Genomic DNA, 20,198 nt, shown 5'->3' on the forward strand with positions numbered 1-20,198 from the left:
AGAAGGAGAGAAGTGATCCCTTGGGAGAGATTCTGAGCCACCACTGACTTCTCTGGCCCCTTCCTCTGCTCTGGCTGGATAGCCATCTGTGTCCTTGAGATGTCCTGCAGCAACAGAGACATTCCCTCCTAGAGATCCAGGCATTTAAGTGTGCTTTCACCTTCCAACCAGTTAAAGAGAAACTGCAATGCTTGGTCAGCCAAACACAAATTAATACTTACTGATGCCTTTCTTTTACAGTGTGTTTTATATATACAGGTATTTCACCCTCTTCTCTGGAAATAGAGAAATGAAATAACTGCATTGTTGCTATGGAACAAATACACTGGCTTCTAAGTTTTTAAAAATTTGCACTCCAAAGCACCCTATTAAAAAATAATAAGCACATCTCCCCATGGCAGAATATTATTTTTAACAGCTTCTTTCTAGTTGCATTCTTTTTTATTCCTACAGGTTTGTATTTCTTCACTTAAAAAATAAAATCTGTATTTTTGTTTATCCTTTAGTGGAAAGCTGGAATTTTCATATAATCATAAGACTTTGAGAGCCAGAGACTTTGAGAATGAGACAAAGAAAATTCTGGTAAAAATTATGACAACTGGCAAGGCAATGTAGCAAGATTCCAAATCTTCCCAGGCTGTTTCCAAGGTATTACTAATACTGTTATAGTATAGTACTGTGTAACATGATAGTGCATGCTGTTTGGTGTATATTATATTTTACCAGGATTTCAATAATACCATTATGTAGAATTGTTAGAATGGCTTTACCCTTTGTCTCTGCATCGGTTAACAGTTTTGTATTTCAAAGGTGTGTTTCCTTTTCACTATCATAATTAATGCTGGCTGAAGTGAAAGGAGAGAAATACCTCCTGAGACACTTTTAATAGGCCTGTCTGCACCAGCACATAGAAATACTGCATGTGTAAAAAATGTGGCATGAGATACTCTCACACCAAAAATTAATGATCAGTGATTTGACACTGATATACTTGCACTTAAGAGGTGAACTTGAATGGCAGATTAGAGCTTCTTGAAAGAGCAGACCCTAGTGTGGGCAAGGTCTGTCTGGTTACATGAATGAGATTGATCATCCCATGATGCCTGATGGAAGACAAAGCCACAAACATGCAGTCTTTGAAGGAGTCATCACAGAACAATGATTTCATATGAAATATGCCCCATGCCCATGAATTTGGGTTTGAATGGTGGGTAATGATTTTCATATGGTCCTACTGTGTGTTTCAGCCCAGTGTGAACAAACTGCCTCTTTCCTGCAACTTCTGAAACAAGTTTCTGTGCAGTGTCTGGTCTTCCCCTCACTGCATTAAAAAAAAAAAAATTAAACACAGGGCTCTATTCAGCCAAAAATAACCCCTGCAGCTGTACTGCCTGAGCTCTGTGAGTCTCTTGTTCTCTGAAGATATTTATACAATTCTTAAAGGAAAAATATCTCTTTTCCAGCAGTCACAGAGGAGACTATTAGACATAACGATGATCCCATCCAGCAGAGCTGTTGCTCTGTTCTCTGTGACAGCAGAGAAAGTTGTGCCTGTCCACAGTATCCAAATCTCCTGGGCCTAAATGGGCAGCAGAGAGCACTGGCTGCAAGTTGTCGATTTCTTGGCCAAGAGTTTTCTTATTTGCGTAAGAGAAATGTGAACAGATCTATTTCATGCTCTGGTATTTCAAATGACACTTGTGGACCTAGAATGTGGAGAAGCACGTGGATGGAAGAAGCAATTTATAAGGTTTCATGGCAGAAATCCCACAATAAGGGAAGAAGGGGGGTGTGAGTGTGTTATTCTGCACACTTCCTCTTGATTTCCAGGAGCAGCTTAAAGGAAAAGAGGGCATTTGTGACTTCCTTCCACCTGAGGGCAAGTGGGTTTTGTGCAGTTTCTGATTCCCCATTTCTCAAGACTTTTTCTGCACATTTGTGAGAGAAGGGTGGAGGTGAGAGTTAACAGTAGAATTAAATAATGAAACATACAAAATACAGAATCAAGGAAAGCTTAAAGAAGGAGAGGAACACTGAAGGTTATAAAGTGGATTCACTTTTGTTTTTCTGTCTGTCAGACAGTTTGTCCCCAGAGCTATGATATAGATCACTGGCTATCATGCAGGAGTTTGCATGAGATTCAGATGTTTCCCACTGGAAGCAATCAGAACTGTAATAAGCCTGGTAAAAATGCACAACAGGTAATAATAGAGTAGATAACTTTAATCTCCTAAAGCAAATAACAAGTCCAATTTAGGATTGATTAGGATTAAAGAAGAACAAAACTTTTGAAATAATACCAGTTGCAGAGGTCAAAATATACCTCTACTTCAGAAAAAAAAAGTTAGACCTATTATATGTTAATCATATTTGTGAGGCTGTGGTTGAAAAAAACAGATTATTTGTTCAGATGTCCTTACCCCATAACAAATATAGCACATGGCAGTTCAGAATTTTAAATTTCCTTGTTGACACTTCTAAAAGAAGAGCAAACTTAGACCAAAAGATGAGGATGCAAATATTTGGTAATTGTATGAAAATGTTGCTGGATTTTTGTGTAAATTCTATTTTGGCTTACCTGTTGTGCATGTGTTTTGAAAACAGATACTTGAACTGCTATGGTAAGAAAGCATGTGAAAACATACAATTTCATCTGGGCAGTTTTCTGCAGTAAACTTGGAAAAGCAGTAAATTATGCTGTATTTTATATCACTTACTAAAACAATTATATAATACAGTTTTTAATGTCATATTAAACCTGTATGGTTTGTTTCTCTAATGATGGCCTGAATATTTGACAATGTTCTTTTACATATGAGATAGAAACATACAGATCAACAGGAAATGTGTTTAGCTCCAAGTCTTCTCCAGTCTCCAGAGAAGTAGGGTCTCAATGCTTCAGATAATTCTTTTATAGCTGTAGCTCTTTAAATGTGTTTTAACTTGTGTTTATGCTATTTTATTCCCAAAGGCCTTTGGCAAATAAGCTGCTAGTTTCTGCAACCCTGATTTAGTGAAAAAAAAAATAGGCACAAGTTCAACGTGAAGCAAACACGTAGTCAGACTGAGATAAATGAAAACTTTGGGGCAAGAGGGCTAAGCCTCTGTTAGGTATGCACTGGTCTCCAAAGAAGATGCTAGTTCCTTGATCTATACCAACTGGCAAAATGCTGGGGCTTAGTGGGTATTTTTAGCATCCAGCTTCCTTGTTCCACAGCCCAAACTACTTCCTTAGAAGTATTTAGGACACCGCAATAGACAACTGAGTTCAATAAACATCCCACTGGGGCGGTGTTGTGGCTCACCTGTACTGCCCAGTGCAGAGCTGTTTTGAAGTCCTTGTCCACCAGAGTCGGGTCTGCTCCCTTGTGCAGCAGAGTCTGGGTGTGCTGGGGTCTGTTGTGGAATGCAGCCCAGTGGAGTGAAGTCATTCCCTGCAAGCCACAAACCCAGAGGGCAAATTATTGTCACTCACAGGAGCACCCTTCAAGTCTATGTAGATAAGCTAGACAGCCCTGAAACCATCCAGGGTGGACAAATTCTTCCCTCTTCACCTTGATTTGAAATACTAGTAGCTTCTGAATTAGTGGAGTCACAAGGGTGAACCAAGCAATTAACTTATTGGAATTATTCAGAAAATGGATACAAATACAAATACTTCCTCTATATGTGCCTATAGCCTGTTATAAATAACATGTGGTCAGGGCCATGATGGCTGGGGGGGACAGCTCCTCACTGCTCAGCTTGAATCCTGCAAGAAAAGCCTGGTTTAGTCTGACGCTTTGGCCGTTACACAGCATGATGTCTGTGCTTGGTATTATCTTTGCTCCAAAATAAATATTACAAGCTATTACTGCAGCTGGCACTAGTCAGCAAGCTAAAGAACTGACAGAGTGATGCCCACAAAAAAGTCACAATATAAACATTTTACATTTACTCTTCAGGGAGAAAACAAAGTAAATTGTAAGGTATTCAGCTGCATTTTCATTCCATCTTAGCTACATCCAGTCAGTCTTAATAGGTCAGAGAATTCATGACCTATATTTGTACCTTCAGCATTGTTACACTCACCTGTATTTTACTCTATATCCATAATAATTAAGATTTTCTGAATAAATTGACTAATTTATTATTTTTCTAACAAATTGCTAGTGGTTTTCAGGTGTGGTAACATTTTCCTTTGGGCAGGTGATGTTTTCTCTCTTACCAGAAAAAAATGCATTTCAAAGGTCTTGCCTGATTTCCAAAAGGATAAAAAGCATTAAAAAAAAAAAAAAAAAGGTTGCGTGGAAAAGCAATTAAAACTTCAAACAGAACCCAAATAAAGCCAGTTGATAACAACCCAGGTAAAGTATGAGGCTATATTGATGCACATAGCTTATCAGTGCATTAAAGTGGAAGCTGTTTGCAGTGATTTTCTGACTAAAAGCCTGAACGCCTTAGTATTAATTTCTCTCACTCATCACATAACTTCTAAGACTTTTAAGTTCCCATGTGGCTTAAGTATGGGTGATAACAAAACAGAGCAGTTGAATGAGAGCAGTTTTGGTTTTACTTAGGGTTTGCAAAGCTTAATCATGGGGGTTTCGGTTTTGTAAAACCAAAACTGAGGGTAAACTCCTGCACCAACTGAAATTAATGGGAGCTCTGCCATTTATGTCAGTAGACATGAGGGACCTAGTACTGTTGATGGACACACATTATCTGTGAGGTGTCAGTGAAGTGATTTCCAGCTGCAAAATGAGTACTTGTCACTGGTCCTGGAGAGCATGAAAAACACCAAAGAAGGAGAAACTACAGTGTACCAGTGTACTGTCTTTCTGTCATTCTCTCTCAGTGTGTTGATATGGCCAAAAAAAATCCCTGAAAAATCAAATTTATGTCTGTTTTTATCATGGTAGCCAGCAGAATCAGCTGCAACGTAAGAGTATAAAACTGTGGATGGTTTTCAAAAATCTCTATAGTACCACGACAAAACTCAGAGAACTCAGGAGCAGATGCTTAGTGCAAAAAGATAAGAAACAAGGCTTGACAATATACTGCCACCTAATATTTTGATGATCAGATAAAAGACTTCATATGACATCCAGCCCTCTAAAGGGTAATGATGCATTTTCTAAAAAAGTGTTTGTTTTCATTTTCTTTGAAGCTATTGCCTGATAATTTTTGTAGAAGTCCCATATTTTTATATGTAAAAACCCCAGACCATATAATAATTATCTTCTCATTTCCATGCTATTTATGATACCATAGGTTTATATCATCCCTCTGATGTAGTTGCCAAGCTGAAAGTCCTGTTATAGTTAAGTTTGCTCTAGCTAGCCTGCCCACCTAAGGAAGTTGCTCTGTAACTATTATCATCTTTGTAGTCCTTTTTCTGTTCCTTTTCTTGTGTATCTTTTTTCAGTTTACTCTTGTAGCCATGTGGCTGTACAAAGGATTCAAACAGAACTTCCTGTTTTCTTCTCAATTTCCTTTCTAATACTTTGTACGTTCCATGTATCCTTTCAGACTGCCCAGCTGAGCAAAGAGCATTCAGCTGTTTGTGACAGCAGCTCACTCATGTGGGCTTTCTGCAGCCGGCAACGGCTGCCCACACCATTTCTGCTTTGTGCTACCACCCTGGAGTGGCATCTGTAGGTAAACAGACTGCTGTTCTTGAGTGGAAACATGAGAGTGGTATCAGAACTGCCAAAGCTGAAGGTCCAGCAGAAAACAATCTTAGAGGTGAGATGGACAAACAATTGCACATTCATAAAAATAAGGAGCAGTACAGGACATAAAAGGACAAACCCCAAAAAATGTCTGTGAGAATACAGTGTGACACTTGTTTTGCTCAGATTCAAGGCTTTTACAGGAAATGATTCTTCACATTGTCATCTCACAGGCTTCACTAATAAACCCACAGAATGACACGATTATGGAAGCTATGAAACCCCCAGATGTAATTTTTACTCTATGTGTTCACGCATTCAGCAAAGTGATTTTCTCAAGCATGAAATGGGAAAACTGAAGTGTTTTACTTATGCCAAAAGAACAGCTCTGTTAGCTGCAATCACTCATGAGGATCCACATTTTTCAGAAAACATGAGTATTCAGGGCTTAGTACTGACACTTGAACAAATATATTGTCAGTGCCCAATGAAAATGAGATGGACTAAAAGTTCCTAATTGCATGTAGCAGTGCATTACAGCAAAATATTATGGCTTGAAATGATCCACCATTCCATGCAATTCATTAGTAACATAGTTCTACATCAAGACAATGCATATGTCTGGTTTAGAGTGTTGTGAGCAGGGTCTGCAAACCTTTCAGTGGGTAAGAAAGAGGAAAAATATACAGCCCTCTGGCCATTTTGACACTGTAGAAAAGAGACATATCCTTGAGTAACTGTTAAAATGAACAGAAACATATGAAAAGACACTCAGAATCTCTCTTGTATCTTGGTTTCTCTATTTGAAGAAAAACATGTGGGAAGTTAACTCTTTCTTATGTACAATATCTATACATGCAGGACACAATTCCACATGGAAGACAATAGCACAAATTTTTGTGCTTCCATGACTGTTCCATTACACTGTTCTGTGTAATGCCAGCTCTCTGATACTTTTCCTGAGAACAGGAGTTGAATGGTGGAATCAAGGAATCATCGAATCATAGAATGGCTTGGGTTGGAAAGGATCTTAAAAATTATCTGGTCCCAGCCTGCCTGCCATGGGCAGTGACACGTTCCACTAGACCAGGTTGCTCAGAGCTCCATCCAGCCTGACCTTGAACACTTACGATTGGGAAAGGTGAAGATTTGGTCCAGTGTTTAACTTCAGAAGAATCAAGGGCAATTCTTGTCTTGACAAATGATTTAAGAGACAGATTCAAGGTACCTCATAGCTGGCTCAATAGAGAGAAGCTTTATTAGCCTACAGGTGCATAGTATACAGAAGGAAAAATGAGATAATACTTTGCAGAGTTTAGCACAAGCATTATAGAAATGTTTGACTTAGCCTTATTGTAAAATTGAATGGTTTCTATGCCTCCAGTGCCAGGGACTGTGACTTGTAGCACAAGCTCACTCACCTCATTGTCCTGGTGATTAATTTCACTAAGATTTGACTGCTGCAGAAGCAAACTCAGAAGCCTGTGGAAGCAATGATATAATCAGTGTGCTGAACTCCTGACTAAATTTGAAAAGCTGACAGTTTTTTGAAAACAAAACGTGCAATTTCATGAAAAATCAGTATTAATGATGGGCACAGGTCAGAATCTTAGGTCTGAGCTTTGTCATATGAGCAAAACAAATAGGACTTTATGGCTTATGGTAACAACAAAGGTTTAGAGTTTGGAATTAAAAGAAGATCTACTCAGAATAATTCTTATGCTGACTGCTGGGCTAGAATCAGAATGTACAATACTATACATGTGTGCAGTTTTTGGTAGCTTAGAAATTTGCTGCCAACATATTTTATAATGCCCTAAAGTAACAGAGATGCCAGCTTCTGTAAGGATTTAACACTCGATTTAACTCTTGGAGTAATGTGATGTAGTGCACACATTTGCATGCATATGTGTGTATATGCATGCTTGCTGTATGTTTATACACATAAACCCTAATATTTTACAAGGCTATACAGAATGTTTGCTGGAATAGGGCCATTATTATAGCATAAAACACAGCAATGCATAGGTTCACATTTTATAGAATATTGGACTACAAGCACTCCTGTCTGGTGGAGGGAAAAAGAAAGTAGTTACATGAAATACTATTCAAGTACAATAATATTTTTAAATCTCCTTTTTCTTTTGCTATCTTGTGAAGATGTTCTGAAATCACTATAGGTTTGGCAAAGATGGTTGTGCTTTATAGCAGGATGCTAATTGTTTGGATCATGTGTGTGGCTGGACCATGAAAATGAAAAACACCATCCATTCACATGCTGTAGCAAAGTCAATCCTAATATGAATGTACAGTTCTTAGGATTATAGCAAAAAGAAGGATGTAACCTCAGTGGATCATTGTGCAAACCTGTGGCTCATCTGAAGGTGTGAATTTGCTAAAAACTTTCAGAACATGGACATGAAGAAGACATACTGTTTAGCAAGGAAAGTAAAAAATAATGAAGTAGAAAGGAAGGAAATTAGATAATTGTAAAGATAACACAGAAACAAATGTATAAAATCCTGAATTTATTCCCATGCAGAGGAGACTAAATAAAAATCTTTTGGTCCTTTTTATCTTCATACACTTCTAGTGTATGTTCTGGATTGAACTGTCCTCAGGTGTGTGCATCAGATTAACAATTCACGTCAAATTTGTTCTTCGCTACCGGTAATAAAGAAATAGCTGTGTAAATTATTCAAAAGAAGATATTTACAGTTGCTTAGGGATGGTTTTGACAATTCTGCAGGTGAAAATCTTATCTATAGGTAACATCTTCCTCGGGTGTTGAAAGTCCAAATTTAGGATTTTTTTAAAGTAGGGTCCCTAAAGAATGATGATTGGGCAGACCCCAGCATTTTGACTTCAAATCCATTTACATATGGATAGAAATTATTGTAGAAAAGAGGTGTCACACCTCATTTTCTAAACGGAGTCATACTGTAGGAAATCTGAAAAGGATGACACTATGATTGTTGTAATTGGTTTGGTAGAAGTTTGTAAAAGTGAAGAAAGATTCTGTTATCATTTAGCAAAATGACTCAGAATCTCAGAAATTAAGTGTCTGAAAACATGTCTTGGTAAATATCATCTAGTGAGGAAAACAAAGTGAGATAACCATAGTATGCTTGTAAAACCCATTTATCACATAATTTTAGAATCTGATACAGAGTTCTGTGGTTCAGAGCCTGATATGATCAATGACACCACTGTATGTGAAAGAAATCTAATTATTTGACTTAATGTTTATCATGAACCAACTTTGACTCAGTTATACCATTAGACCATTATGGCAACATAAGTGCTACCATTTAAATATGTAGATACCCAACCAAACAGCTGAGGTTTCTCTGCTATCTACTCTTAAAGGCATAGTTCAGGAATGAATTCTCTTTCCACCTTGCCTGTTAGGCTCTGTGGAATGCGCTGGAGCACATAAAACAATTATCAAATCAATACATGAACTGTCTCATTCATTCCATGCTGCCTCCAGCATGTAAGGTTGTAGCAGTGGACTGCTAGCTTTCAAATTTAGCTGCAAAAGCATTTCACAACTGCATATTCTCTTTTGGCAGTAACATAAGATTCAAGGGACTGACAACGACCAGGATGTAAAAACCTCTCCTCAGTGCTCCAGGCCTCTGTCTGGGCATGGGGCAAACCCAGTGGGAAGACAGAGGAAAAGGAAAACTGTGCAGAGCAATGAAGTAAGTGTCTGTCTGTATCCTTGGAGAACATGAAAAACATTCAGGGGACCCAGTGTGCTTCTGGTAGAGGAGATTAGTGCCCCCTTTCAAGTAGCAACATGTGTGGTGTACAAACATTGTCTTCTTTCTTGTGCTGGGTTTGTTTAATGATAGGGACTTTTTTTCTGCAGAAATCTCAAATTATTCTCTCCAAGTGATGCATGAAAATTCTCTCCCCAGGTGATGCATGAAAAGCAAAGATAATGTGGAAAATTAATAAAGCTGTTCATAAAGGCTGGAGAACAAGATCAGCAGAAATGGCTAGGTGTCTGCCCTGGTCTGATATGGTTACAGCAACAAAATCATGGACTTAGTGATTAAGTCACATGAATATACTGCATGTACTGAATGTTTTACCTGTTTCTAATGTCCTTCTATACCTTCATGATTTATTCAGGGGAGTTCTTTGAGTGAATTTATTCAGCTATACAAATCAAAATTTATTTATCCTTCCTATTGTCACAGGCTGGAATCAGAAAAAGAGAATCTTTCTTAAGAGTTCTTGTGAAGACACTCTGTAGCTGTTACTCTACCTTCACTAAAAGTAGTCAAAAATGAGCCAGACCACCAGTCTTTAACTTCCCCTTTATGGTTAGGGATTTTCAGAGAGGTTGTCTTGTGGAAAACTTTTCTCACATTTGCCATGCTACTCAGAGGAGAAGTCCAGAGAAGGAGTCTTGTAATATTTCATGTGGTAGGACAGAAAGGTAGTTGGGCAGGGGAAATGTAGGGTTTCAATCTCTCTTATAATTATTTTCCCATCTCCAGCTATTGCGATATTAAAACAGGCTCCTCTCTTTACCCGGCCATCGATCTCTGGTACACAAGTATTGCACAATGTTTTTCCTCCTCTCTGCCCCCTTTACGGTAAACACTAAACAAAGACACAGGTCACAGGTGTAGCTGTCACAACTATTATTCCTGCTGTGGGCTCTCCTTGGGTTGAAAGTTTCAACCAGCAAAAGCTGTGGGAGCCAGGCACATACCTCACGTCAGGCTCTGCGGTAGCAGCGTGTAGTGGCAACCTCCCATTCTTGTCAGGTATGTTCTGCTTAGCACCATTCCTGAGCAGGCTGACACAGCCTTCCAGCCAGCCCTAAAAAAGAAATTGGAGCATATCAAACAGGAAAGTGAAAAGTGTAAGGCCAGATCTTTTCTTGTTGGTGCTGGCATTCATGTTTGACTGTTAGCCATTCCTTCCAGCAGAGAAACTGGAATTTTTTTTCCTCAGTAGAGGTTTCTCAGCACTGAGAGTAGTTCCCCTTTGGAGTCTGGGTCTCAAACTACCTCAGTTGTTAATTTCTCTGATGAGGTGTTTAATTTACACAGTATTTTTTGTTCGTTTGTTTTTTGTTTTGTTCATTTGTTTTCCCCCTGCATGTGCAGCAAGCACAAACAGTGATTAAAAAACTGCTAATTCCTGTATCACTAGCAGATGCTACACATATTCTTGCAAGTGAATCCAGTCATACTAGATTAAACCAAGAACATGAGCGCGCAATCTGATTTTGTTTGTGAGATTTTAGCAAGGATGGCAAATCAATGGTAAAAAGCCTTAGAGTGTGGTCTTATAAATGTTGTTGCAGAAGTTTGTACTAGTGGCAGTGTTAGACTGAAAATAGCACCAAAACAGATGGGATGAATCAGTTCTTGGACTAAAACCTTCTATTGATCATCTCAACATAAAAGCAAGTAAACAGTCTTGTTGTTACTGCATAAATCTTTCAGCATATACTGAAGTCTGAAGAAAATCAAGCATGAGTTTAAGTGTTTTGTTAAAACTTCAGCAGACAATTGACAAAGACCATTCCCTCTCACATGAGCTATTCTGGATTGGCATTATGAGCATTTCTGGGGAAAATGTGTGGAATGGTGGAATCAGAAAACCCCTGTTGGAGCTCTTGGTGGAAGTATAGGACTACCAAATGCCACACGCAGTCTTGACTGTGCAACTCTCCTGAATTCATTTGTCTGGACAGACATCACAGCAGAATTCTCTCTGGACCTCTCGTTATATCCCTCACAGAAACAGAAATGGAAACTTAGAAGCCTGGGTGGTTTAAATCTTTTCCAGTAATTTCTTTTTTTCCAAAGAATATTTTTTCCCCTCTGGGAAAAGAGGAAGGAAAAAAGAAGCATGACACTTACTATGGGATTTTTTAAAAATATCTTGCAGAGGAAATGTTTGTTGTCAAGTAAGTGGGACATGCTCCTTGCACTGGATGAGACTGTCTGTTTTGTTATTTTCTACACTTATTTTCTGGCTGAATATTGCATAGCTAAGCAGGAACATTGTTTTTGTCCTGAATTTTCAGGAAGAAACTACGTGCAAGGGATGTCATTTAATTAGGCTGCCACAGTGTCTGTTTAAATGAGCTGGCAGTCATCCAGCTTAACTCATACTGTGCAGCCATGGCTGCACACTCCTTCTTCCTCTCTGTCCAATTAATAATGGAAGCCCAGTCTGCTCGGCTAACTTGGACCCCACTTTCTCTCTGAAACCTCAATTACCTCCTGCAAGGTGTAGAAGACTAAGGAGAACAGGACTATCCTTGTTGCTTCAGACAGATTCTGAAGTACAATTCCTTTCCCTAGGTTGATCAGGGGACTGGATTGTTTATAATCTGAACAAGTGCACCAGCACCTGCAGCACCTAGAACTTCAGTCCTCAACCTGGCCATGCAAAGTCCAGCACCACAGTGAAAATTGGCAAAACCCTGGTTCATGCGGTGTGCAGGAACACATGCCTGCTGATCACCAGAATTTCAGCTAGGAAAGCCCTCACTAGAGCATAAATATCTAATGCTGGCTAAGCAAGGGTGAGAATCTGCATATTAAAAACAAGAGGGTACTTTCAGTATAAGAAAAAAAATTATTTTCTTGTGAGATCCTCCTATCATGCACTGATGTTATAAGCCAAAAGAGAAAGGACATTCTGACAGGAGTGTCTGACAGGAGTCCTGATCCTCTTGTAATAATCATTGCTCAGCTTTGCATTGTAGTAAAGTTTCAAAACCAATTCCACTGTTGCCTAGAACCAAATGTCTTGTGCTTTTTTTTATTTCCTGTGGTATAAGCAGAAATCTTGTTTGGTCTGCACATTTACTCCCTTCACTCCATCCTTGTCCCCCAAGTCTTGGTACCAAATAAGTTGCCAGAGATAAACTGGTACGTCCACAAGCATCTTGAGTATTAATATTAGCTCCCATCTTCAACAGAAGCTTCACTGTGTCAACCTGGCGTCCTGACACAGCATGCATCAAAGGTGTGCAACCTGGGGAAGAAAGCCAAATTTATTTTACCACTTGAGGTGTCATGTCTATAAGATATAGTTTCTTATTTTCTAATGTTAACACTGGCAAGCTAACAAATCCTTTCTCTGACAACTGTCCAATAGTTGTACTCTATACAGTAACTTCTATGACAGTCACTGACCACTGATTTTAAAAAGAGCATGACTACATTAGCAAAAGCTTTGCCTCATTAACTCTGCTTCTGGAGGGAAAAGTGCTTTTCTGTTGATAAGTTCCCAAAATGAACTTTTGGCTTTGTACACCATTTTGGAGGCTGATATCCTACAGAATGACTAGTGGCTAGATGGTGCTTGTCTAATTTTCTCAAACCCCAGCTTCATTATGTCTGTATATTCAAAAGACTTACAAAATCAAGCTCTGATCCTTGCAAAGGTATAAAAGTGTGAGTTGACCCTTTATGCAGAGAACAACTTAATTTGAAGTCTGGATTTGCTCTAGGATATCTTATTTCCTGTTTTTATAAGAACTTCTTTAATATCTTTAAAAAATTTTGTTTTGAAAAAACCCTGAAATCTCCATTTCAACCTAATACTCAAATTTCTCTGTGAAGTATTGTACCATTTAATTGCTTCCTCTTCCTTCCATTCTGTTAACTGTTAAAAAACAACAAGAGATTTTCCTGCAGAATCTGACAAAGAATTTTAAAATTACTAGGCTGGTAATAAACATGAGTATTAGAAACTATAAGACTACTAGAAACTTCATCTATAGTAGAAGAATAATTATTATTACAGGACTCCATGAGATTGCGGAGGAAATGTGCTACTCAACCTGAGGTCATGCAGAGCCTCAAAAATGTTCAGGATATGAGTTGTATGTTTTGTGCTGGAATACTGCTCTTTAGTTACATGGACAACCTAGGAGACAAGTTAGTTCCAGAGCTGAAGTACTCCTGGCCAGTCCATCTCCTCCTACTCCACCCATCATTCATACCCAGTCTTTCTCCCATTAATGAGTAGATAGGGACCATTTTTTCTTGAGTAAATTTTCTCTACTAACCAGTAGATGTTTTAAAGATATCATTTACAATGCCTGGTTTAAAGTATATGAAAAATTGGTAGCTTGGTAAAAGCTGTCAAAGATTAGAAAAAACAGTGTTCATAAGGACCCTTTATAAGAAACTGCAATTAAAAAAATACTTCTGACAAAAAAAGTTGTCCTTGAGAACAGCTTCCAGAGGTCTGTGGTTCCTACTCACTTTGGAAATATAAAACCCAGCCAATGTAAAATAATTTGTAATAACATTAAATAGTAACTTGAAACACAAAATGAGCACAGCCTGACAGATAAAACAGATCATTTAGATAATTGCACATTGTATCCTTTGGCAAAAAAATTCCTTGACAAAACCATTCAAACTGTGACTGTACACATACTATAACTCCTGTTTTAGAGATGTCCAAAATGTATGTCATTTGGCATTGGAAAAAATATTCTTTTTACTCCCCTGAAATGTCAGCAGTTTCTCAGCATACCCCTAAATAAGATAAACTAAATAAATGGTAAAGTACTGTCTAATTACGGCAAAACAGCTTATTTGTAATCATATAAAAATATCATACAATTACAGGGGGAAGGAATTATCCAAACTGTGCATTTCCAGTGGATGTTCCAAAGAGTAACTCAAATTTCCCATATTCTGCTACTAAATATAATTTACAAAAATCAGAATAAAAAAATGGAAAGTTTAATTTGCAAGCTGAAGCAACAGATCTCCTGAGAACAAGCTCGGCCTTCATTTACCCTCTCTGTCACAAGACTCCAGGATGGAAGGATCCTCTCGGATCACTGCAGTCAGGGTGTTCACATCGCCATTAGCTGCCGCTTGGTAAACCACAGCCAAGTCTATTTCTTCTGCTGCATCAGCTGCAGGCAAGGAGCACATCCATGAGCAAACAGAGAGCAAGTACAAATGATAAACAGTCAAAATATTGACACTTGTCTCACTGAGTTTAAATGACTGTGTAACGTGGGGTGGAACAAAGTGCATCTAAACAGCACTGTGGTTTTTGTTAGTCATCTGAAAATTATTTTTCATCATAACGTCTTCCAAAAACTTTCAAACGTAGACGCTAAAAGGACTTGAGAATAATTCTGGAAAGTTTCCACTTCTTGTAGAAATTGTACTAATGTAACATGACTTGAGAAAAAATGTAATTACTGAACTAGTTCATAATATTTCTGGCTGCACTTTTATGAGATAGGATGAAATCAGGACTCAGGTGTTTTCAATTTCAGTGTTATCCTTGTACTAGTCAGAAGACTGAGGCTTTTCACTTTCCTGCAATGTCCAAGGGAATTCTCTTCTCGGGAGAGTAAACTTCTGGTACCAATGGTTTGTGTTGATAATTCCTGCAAAAAGGAAAAGTGGACTATCGCTTGGAACCCAGGAGAGGTTTATTTTGTTTGGCAGCTACAGTATGAATTATTATTAAAAGCAGATGCCTTGCAGGACCTGTTCTGGAACATTCCTCAGATACTTCTTTCTAAAGTAGTAAGATTCTCTTTGCTTCTTTCCTTTTCACTTCCTTTCAGACTTGTCATGTCATGCTCCACATGTGTGCACCTCCTTTGGCTTCAAGTGGACAATTAACCTCTTAACTCTGGGAGTCAAAAGAGTAGATTTTTGGGTGAAAATTAATCAAATCTGACTAATGGTAAAATGCTCAAGATATGTATTGTTGGTCCAGTCTCATGTTTCTTATCCCTCTTAACTCAAAAAGAAGTACAGCTGCATTGAGCTATACTGTTCACAATGGCTGAGGGTCTGTTGGGGTTTAACCCCAGATGCCCCCAATGTTCAGTCACTACCCTGACCCCTGTGGGGTGGGAAGGAGAATCAGAAAATGCTAAAGTTTTTGGGTTAAGGTAAGAATAGTTTGATAATTTAAAAAACACATCATCATCACTACTACCACCAGAACAACAACATCATCACTAATAACTGTAATAAAGGGAGAGGAAGAGATTAATAAAACCCAAGAAAGGCAAGTAATGCACTGTACAGTTGTTTGCCATCTGCTGACCGATGCCCAGCCCGTCCTCCAGCAGCTCCTGGCCCCTCCCAGCCAGCTCGCCCCAGTTCATCCTGGCCATGTCAGTCTGTGTATGGAACATCCCTTTGGCCAGGTCAGGTCAGCTCTCCTGGCCATGCTCCCCCAGCCTCTGGGGCACCTGATCAATGCAGAGCACAAGACACTGAAATGTCCTGGATTTAGGGTGAGCACTAACTGCGAACAACTAAAATAGCACTGTGTTTTCAACATGAGTCTCATACTAAATGCAAATACAGCACTGTATTGGCTGCTAAGGAGAAAGTTAACTCTATTCCAGGCTAAACCAGGACAGGGTCAGAGCTATAAAACATATCACCTGTCCAGCCACTCCTCTACCTTGTTAGCTGGAAAAAATGCCTGAATCACATTAGAGAGTTGATCAAAGGAAAGACAGATTAAATGACTGGTGACTTATCTGTACTGTCAAACTTCTGGAGATAGCATGACTATGTAAGCTGTGCAGAAAAACGGAGATAGTTTAAAGAGCGTTGAAAAACTATTATAAAGCTGTTATCATAATCAAATATTACATTATTCGTAATACATTTGTAGAAATGGTATTTTAAACACTGGTATTATATTTTTTGAGTGATAAAAGATCTATAAATGTTGTTGTAAAGTATTAGCCACACTACCCGTGATCAGATGTTGCCTCAGATGAACCTGCATAAGCTCTATGCTGGACTTCACAGCCCGGCCTAATTCTGCACATGACCTTCTCTCACTGGGTGCAATCAGTACTCTGGACTCCAAAATTTGGCTGCCATGGAAACACAAGCTGCTCTTACCCTGGAATGGGTTAGTCTGTCAAAGCTGGAACTCTGTTTGTATGCTTGGGAAAATTAAAAAGCTAATCTTAATCTGTTTTTGCCACAGATTCCCTCTCCGTTTCTCCTCACCTAAAGACAATCTAATTTATTTTATTTTTTCTAACTAGTATTTTAAATTACACGTCATAAAGTTTGTGAATAAAAATGTTAACTTTATTCTTATTCTTTTGAGGGGTCTGCTGCTGAAGAGGGGTCTGCTGTTCATTTGGCTCAGAAGCTTTGTCATGTGGGCCTGGGAGATCCAGAGAGATGAGGAGTCATTGCTGCTGGAAAGTCATCATCAGTGACTAGTATGGGAAGAAAAAGAAGTGACTTCACCACTGGTTCAGTTGGTAATATTTCCTTATAATGTCAGACCTGAAGATGCCTCTCACAGCTGGTACACTCAGAAAACACGTCAATGACAAGCTCAGGTCTGAGTAGTTGATAGCTTGTGTTGCTCCTCTTGTCCTTCAGTCTCTGGAGGTACATAGAGGGTGCCAGCCCTGAGGAATGACATGGCTCCTCTCATGGCTGCTGTTGTGTACAGCTGTGCAGGTGCTGTGTGGGTGTGGTACAGAGAAGATGCTGCTGGCACTGGGAAAGAAACTGCTAGATGCAGTGAGGCAGAGAGTGAATCAAAGCGGCCCTCACCTCCTTTGATGCATTATACATGTAAATTTTGTAGTCTTTTTTTGCCTTGTATGTACTGTTAAGTATTCCTGCTGTGAGTCAGGAGCAGAGAAATCTAGCCACAAATGGGAAACCTCCATCTTCTGAGCAAAGCAGTTGCTTACCTGGAGGTTGCTAAGGCAGGAAGATGAGGACAAGGGTGCACTTCTTCATGTGGGTCTTTGAACATTTCTGCCCTTTTACCTCTAGGTAAAACCAAGACACTTACCCTTTGCTTCTGCTGGGCTCAGTCTGCTTTCCCCAGAGCCATTATCCTTTTGTAAAAGGAAGGGAAGTAAAATGGATGGATGGATGAATGGATGGATGGAAAAATGAATGAAGTTTTGCCCCTGCCTCTTCTTGCAGAACACAGGCTCCATTCCTGTTAAAGGATGGTGGCATGAAGCCATGAAGATTCACACTTCCCCACCCACAAGTCCTATCTGCCAGAGCAAGGAGAGGCAGGTGGAGCAGGCTATCATCCTGCCTGGGAGCCTGGGCCAGGAGAAATGGATGAGTGCTCATGTTGGGATCTGAATAAAGATGACTGACATGAATTCCATTTCTGTAGGGTGACACAATTTCAAGTAGGGTGTCTTGACCTGTGTGATTGTGGATGGGGATTGAGAAGGAAAGACAGATAAATGGTCCTGTGATGCTTCACATGACAGAGAGCAGAAAATGCTGGGATAGCTTGGATGTCATTTGTGCTGGATGCACTTGGCTCCAGGTGAACAACATGACCACTTCATCTTCCTCAGCTTACCCTGTCAAGGAATGGAGAAGTATGGGTACAAAGCTAGTAGGACATTTATTTTTGAAGACATCTTCCTGGACAGAAGAAGAATGATTCAGAGAGTGGGCATTTTGCAGAAGGCAACAGTGAAGTACTGAGTGCTTGTGTCCCCCCTTCTGTGAGCTTACCCTGCTGTGGGCTTGGCTGTGGCTGGGTCACAAGCATCATGTGGCAGAAAGGGATTGTGAACAACCAAATATCTGACTCTTCACCTTCTAATGTGTCAGAGTTACTCCATTACTATGTTGCAGTTCAAGAAATGCCACTAAGTACGGTCCCATTTCAAATATATTTTACATTTTAGAGAATTACTGTGATACTGGTGAAAGGAAGCTGTCAGTCAGATTCAGAAAGGCAGAAGATCCATTTAAGTGCTTGTTTATAGAGAAAGGCGGGGAGAAACTGAAGGCTGACAGTAGTGGTGTAGAAAGGTCTGGAAGAAAGATTAAATGACATACAGGATGGTGCTAAAATCCTCAGAAACAATCAAAGTTAAACACCAATCTATCTGAAACAAGCTGCAGTGTTTTAAGAATGTATAATTTCTTCAAGGCAAAGTAGTTTACTTTTGATCAAAAAAGGGGTATATAAAAAGAGAATTATCACAGGATTCAGAGCAGTGAAATTGTGCTTCTCATTGCCTTAATTCTCCTCCTTAATTCTCCTCTGATGTACTATAAAGAATGCATGTTTTACATGATTTGTGATGTTGGCTGATTTGTTGTTTTACGAAGTACACATTAGATGTACGTAAGTGCATGCTTTCTAGTGCATTGGATTTTTAAGTTCTATATAAATTTGCTGGAGCTTGGTGTACATACTCATACATGTACATGACAATGACTGATTTTGGACTTGCTAAACCACAAGATATTAAAAACTGAAGACAGAATAATAGGATAATTCACATTCATTGTGAAAAAGAAATATTTATGCATGTAATTTACTACCGTCTCTCTCATAATCCCTCTTGTCCCATCACTAGCCAAAGGCCATATGTGATTTCCTACACCTTGTTTTCAGGACACTATACTGTGTAGTTTATTAGTTTTCAGCATGTCAGTGTCAAGGGTCAGTGAGAGGTGCAGTTTTTTTAAAGTGTAACTTACTCGCTACTACTGCATTTTTCTGAACACTTAACAAAGTAATAATCCCTGAGTGTGCCTGGCAGTGCATGCGCCAGTGCAGGCCTTTGTCTGGCTTCTCTGTTTATTTAGTAAACATTTGAAATCAGGAACAGCACTCATTTATTTAAGTGGCAGCAAGCAATATTAGGAGGGAAGGGGTTTCTGGTGCTGTTTGCCTTCTATAAGTCTCACATTCCTGTTACTATTGTAAGTATTATGAGATATTATTGAGCAGTACCATAAGATGTGTTGCAAAGAGACAGTCTGATTTTCAAACTTGGAATGCTGGGGATTTATTTTTATTTATAGTTGAGAGAGCCTTCTGATGTCTGGGATGGAGAAAAAAGGGGTTTTGTGGAGATCTGAATTATTTTTTGGGACCAACAGAGAGAAATTTAGCATGTTTAAAAGATAGTTTGTATTCTTGTTTTAAATTGCTGCAATGAAAGACATTTCCCTTCTCCTTGCTAAAACAATTATGCCTGCTTAAATCACTATACACTGTAAGTTTTGAGTAGAGCGTCCTTTGCATAGTAACCAATGAGCTCAGTATCTCATTACTGTGTGTTTTGTGCTCCTGCTTCCCATCCACCTCCCATGCAGCTAGCAGGGAAGTCATGCAGTAAATCACAAAGCACGTAATGACCAAGCATTCCTGCAGCACCGGTGAAGTAGAGGTGATGAATGTATAGTGAAGGGACCTTCTGGCAGGGGAGTTGATGTAGGTGGAGAGTGACACAGGCAGCAGGTGATGCTGGACAGAAATTAGGATGGGTCAGTGTGGAGAGTGGCCTGGCAGCTGGAGGGGGTGCAAGGGGAGGTAAAGGTAGATGTTGCCTCCCAACTCTATCCCTTCTATCTGGATAAACTGGTTTGGGTCTGAGGTCTCTTGCACTGTTTTCTGCCTACTAAGCCATGTGGAGACTTGGCTTTGCCTTCCCCAGCCCTGGTGATATTCCAGCCTCGTTCCTGGCACCACTTCCATTGGCTCCCTGGCAGCCATCCTGATGGCACTGAGCATGCA

General features: G+C 39.4%; 1 protein-coding gene and 2 long non-coding RNA genes across 12 annotated transcripts in view; 2 read left to right on the plus strand and 1 right to left on the minus strand.

The window, feature by feature from the left end:
• LOC137465305 (uncharacterized) overlaps window positions 1–20,198 on the plus strand; it is a 230,166-nt gene that overhangs the window by 33,964 nt on the left and 176,004 nt on the right. The window lies entirely within an intron of this gene.
• The window catches only part of ANKRD55 (ankyrin repeat domain 55), a 46,837-nt gene that overhangs the window by 24,933 nt on the left and 1,706 nt on the right, over window positions 1–20,198 (minus strand). For 8 of the 10 annotated variants that reach the window (XR_010994610.1, XR_010994611.1, XR_010994612.1 and 5 more), the window contains exons 2-6: window positions 14,458–14,580; window positions 12,544–12,674; window positions 10,387–10,496; window positions 7,076–7,136; window positions 3,306–3,434 (exon numbers count right to left, since the gene is read on the minus strand). Coding sequence is in view for 6 of the 10 variants with exons in the window: in XM_068177280.1 (XP_068033381.1) it covers window positions 3,306–3,434; window positions 7,076–7,136; window positions 10,387–10,496; window positions 12,544–12,674; window positions 14,458–14,580 (554 nt within the window). In the remaining 4 variants the exon portion in view is untranslated. Of the gene's footprint in view, window positions 1–3,305; window positions 3,435–7,075; window positions 7,137–10,386; window positions 10,497–12,543; window positions 12,675–14,276; window positions 14,436–14,457; window positions 14,581–17,376; window positions 17,537–20,198 lie in introns of those variants that run through there. The other 2 variants (XM_068177282.1, XM_068177283.1) reach the window with 2 other exon arrangements.
• Window positions 424–19,565, plus strand: LOC137465307 (uncharacterized). The gene is made up of 4 exons (XR_010994617.1): window positions 424–648; window positions 2,079–2,212; window positions 17,297–17,461; window positions 17,618–19,565. It is a non-coding gene; the product is annotated as an uncharacterized lncRNA (long non-coding RNA).

Source organism: Anomalospiza imberbis, chromosome Z (genome assembly GCF_031753505.1).
Source record: "Anomalospiza imberbis isolate Cuckoo-Finch-1a 21T00152 chromosome Z, ASM3175350v1, whole genome shotgun sequence".
Taxonomy (NCBI): Eukaryota; Metazoa; Chordata; class Aves; order Passeriformes; family Viduidae; genus Anomalospiza; species Anomalospiza imberbis.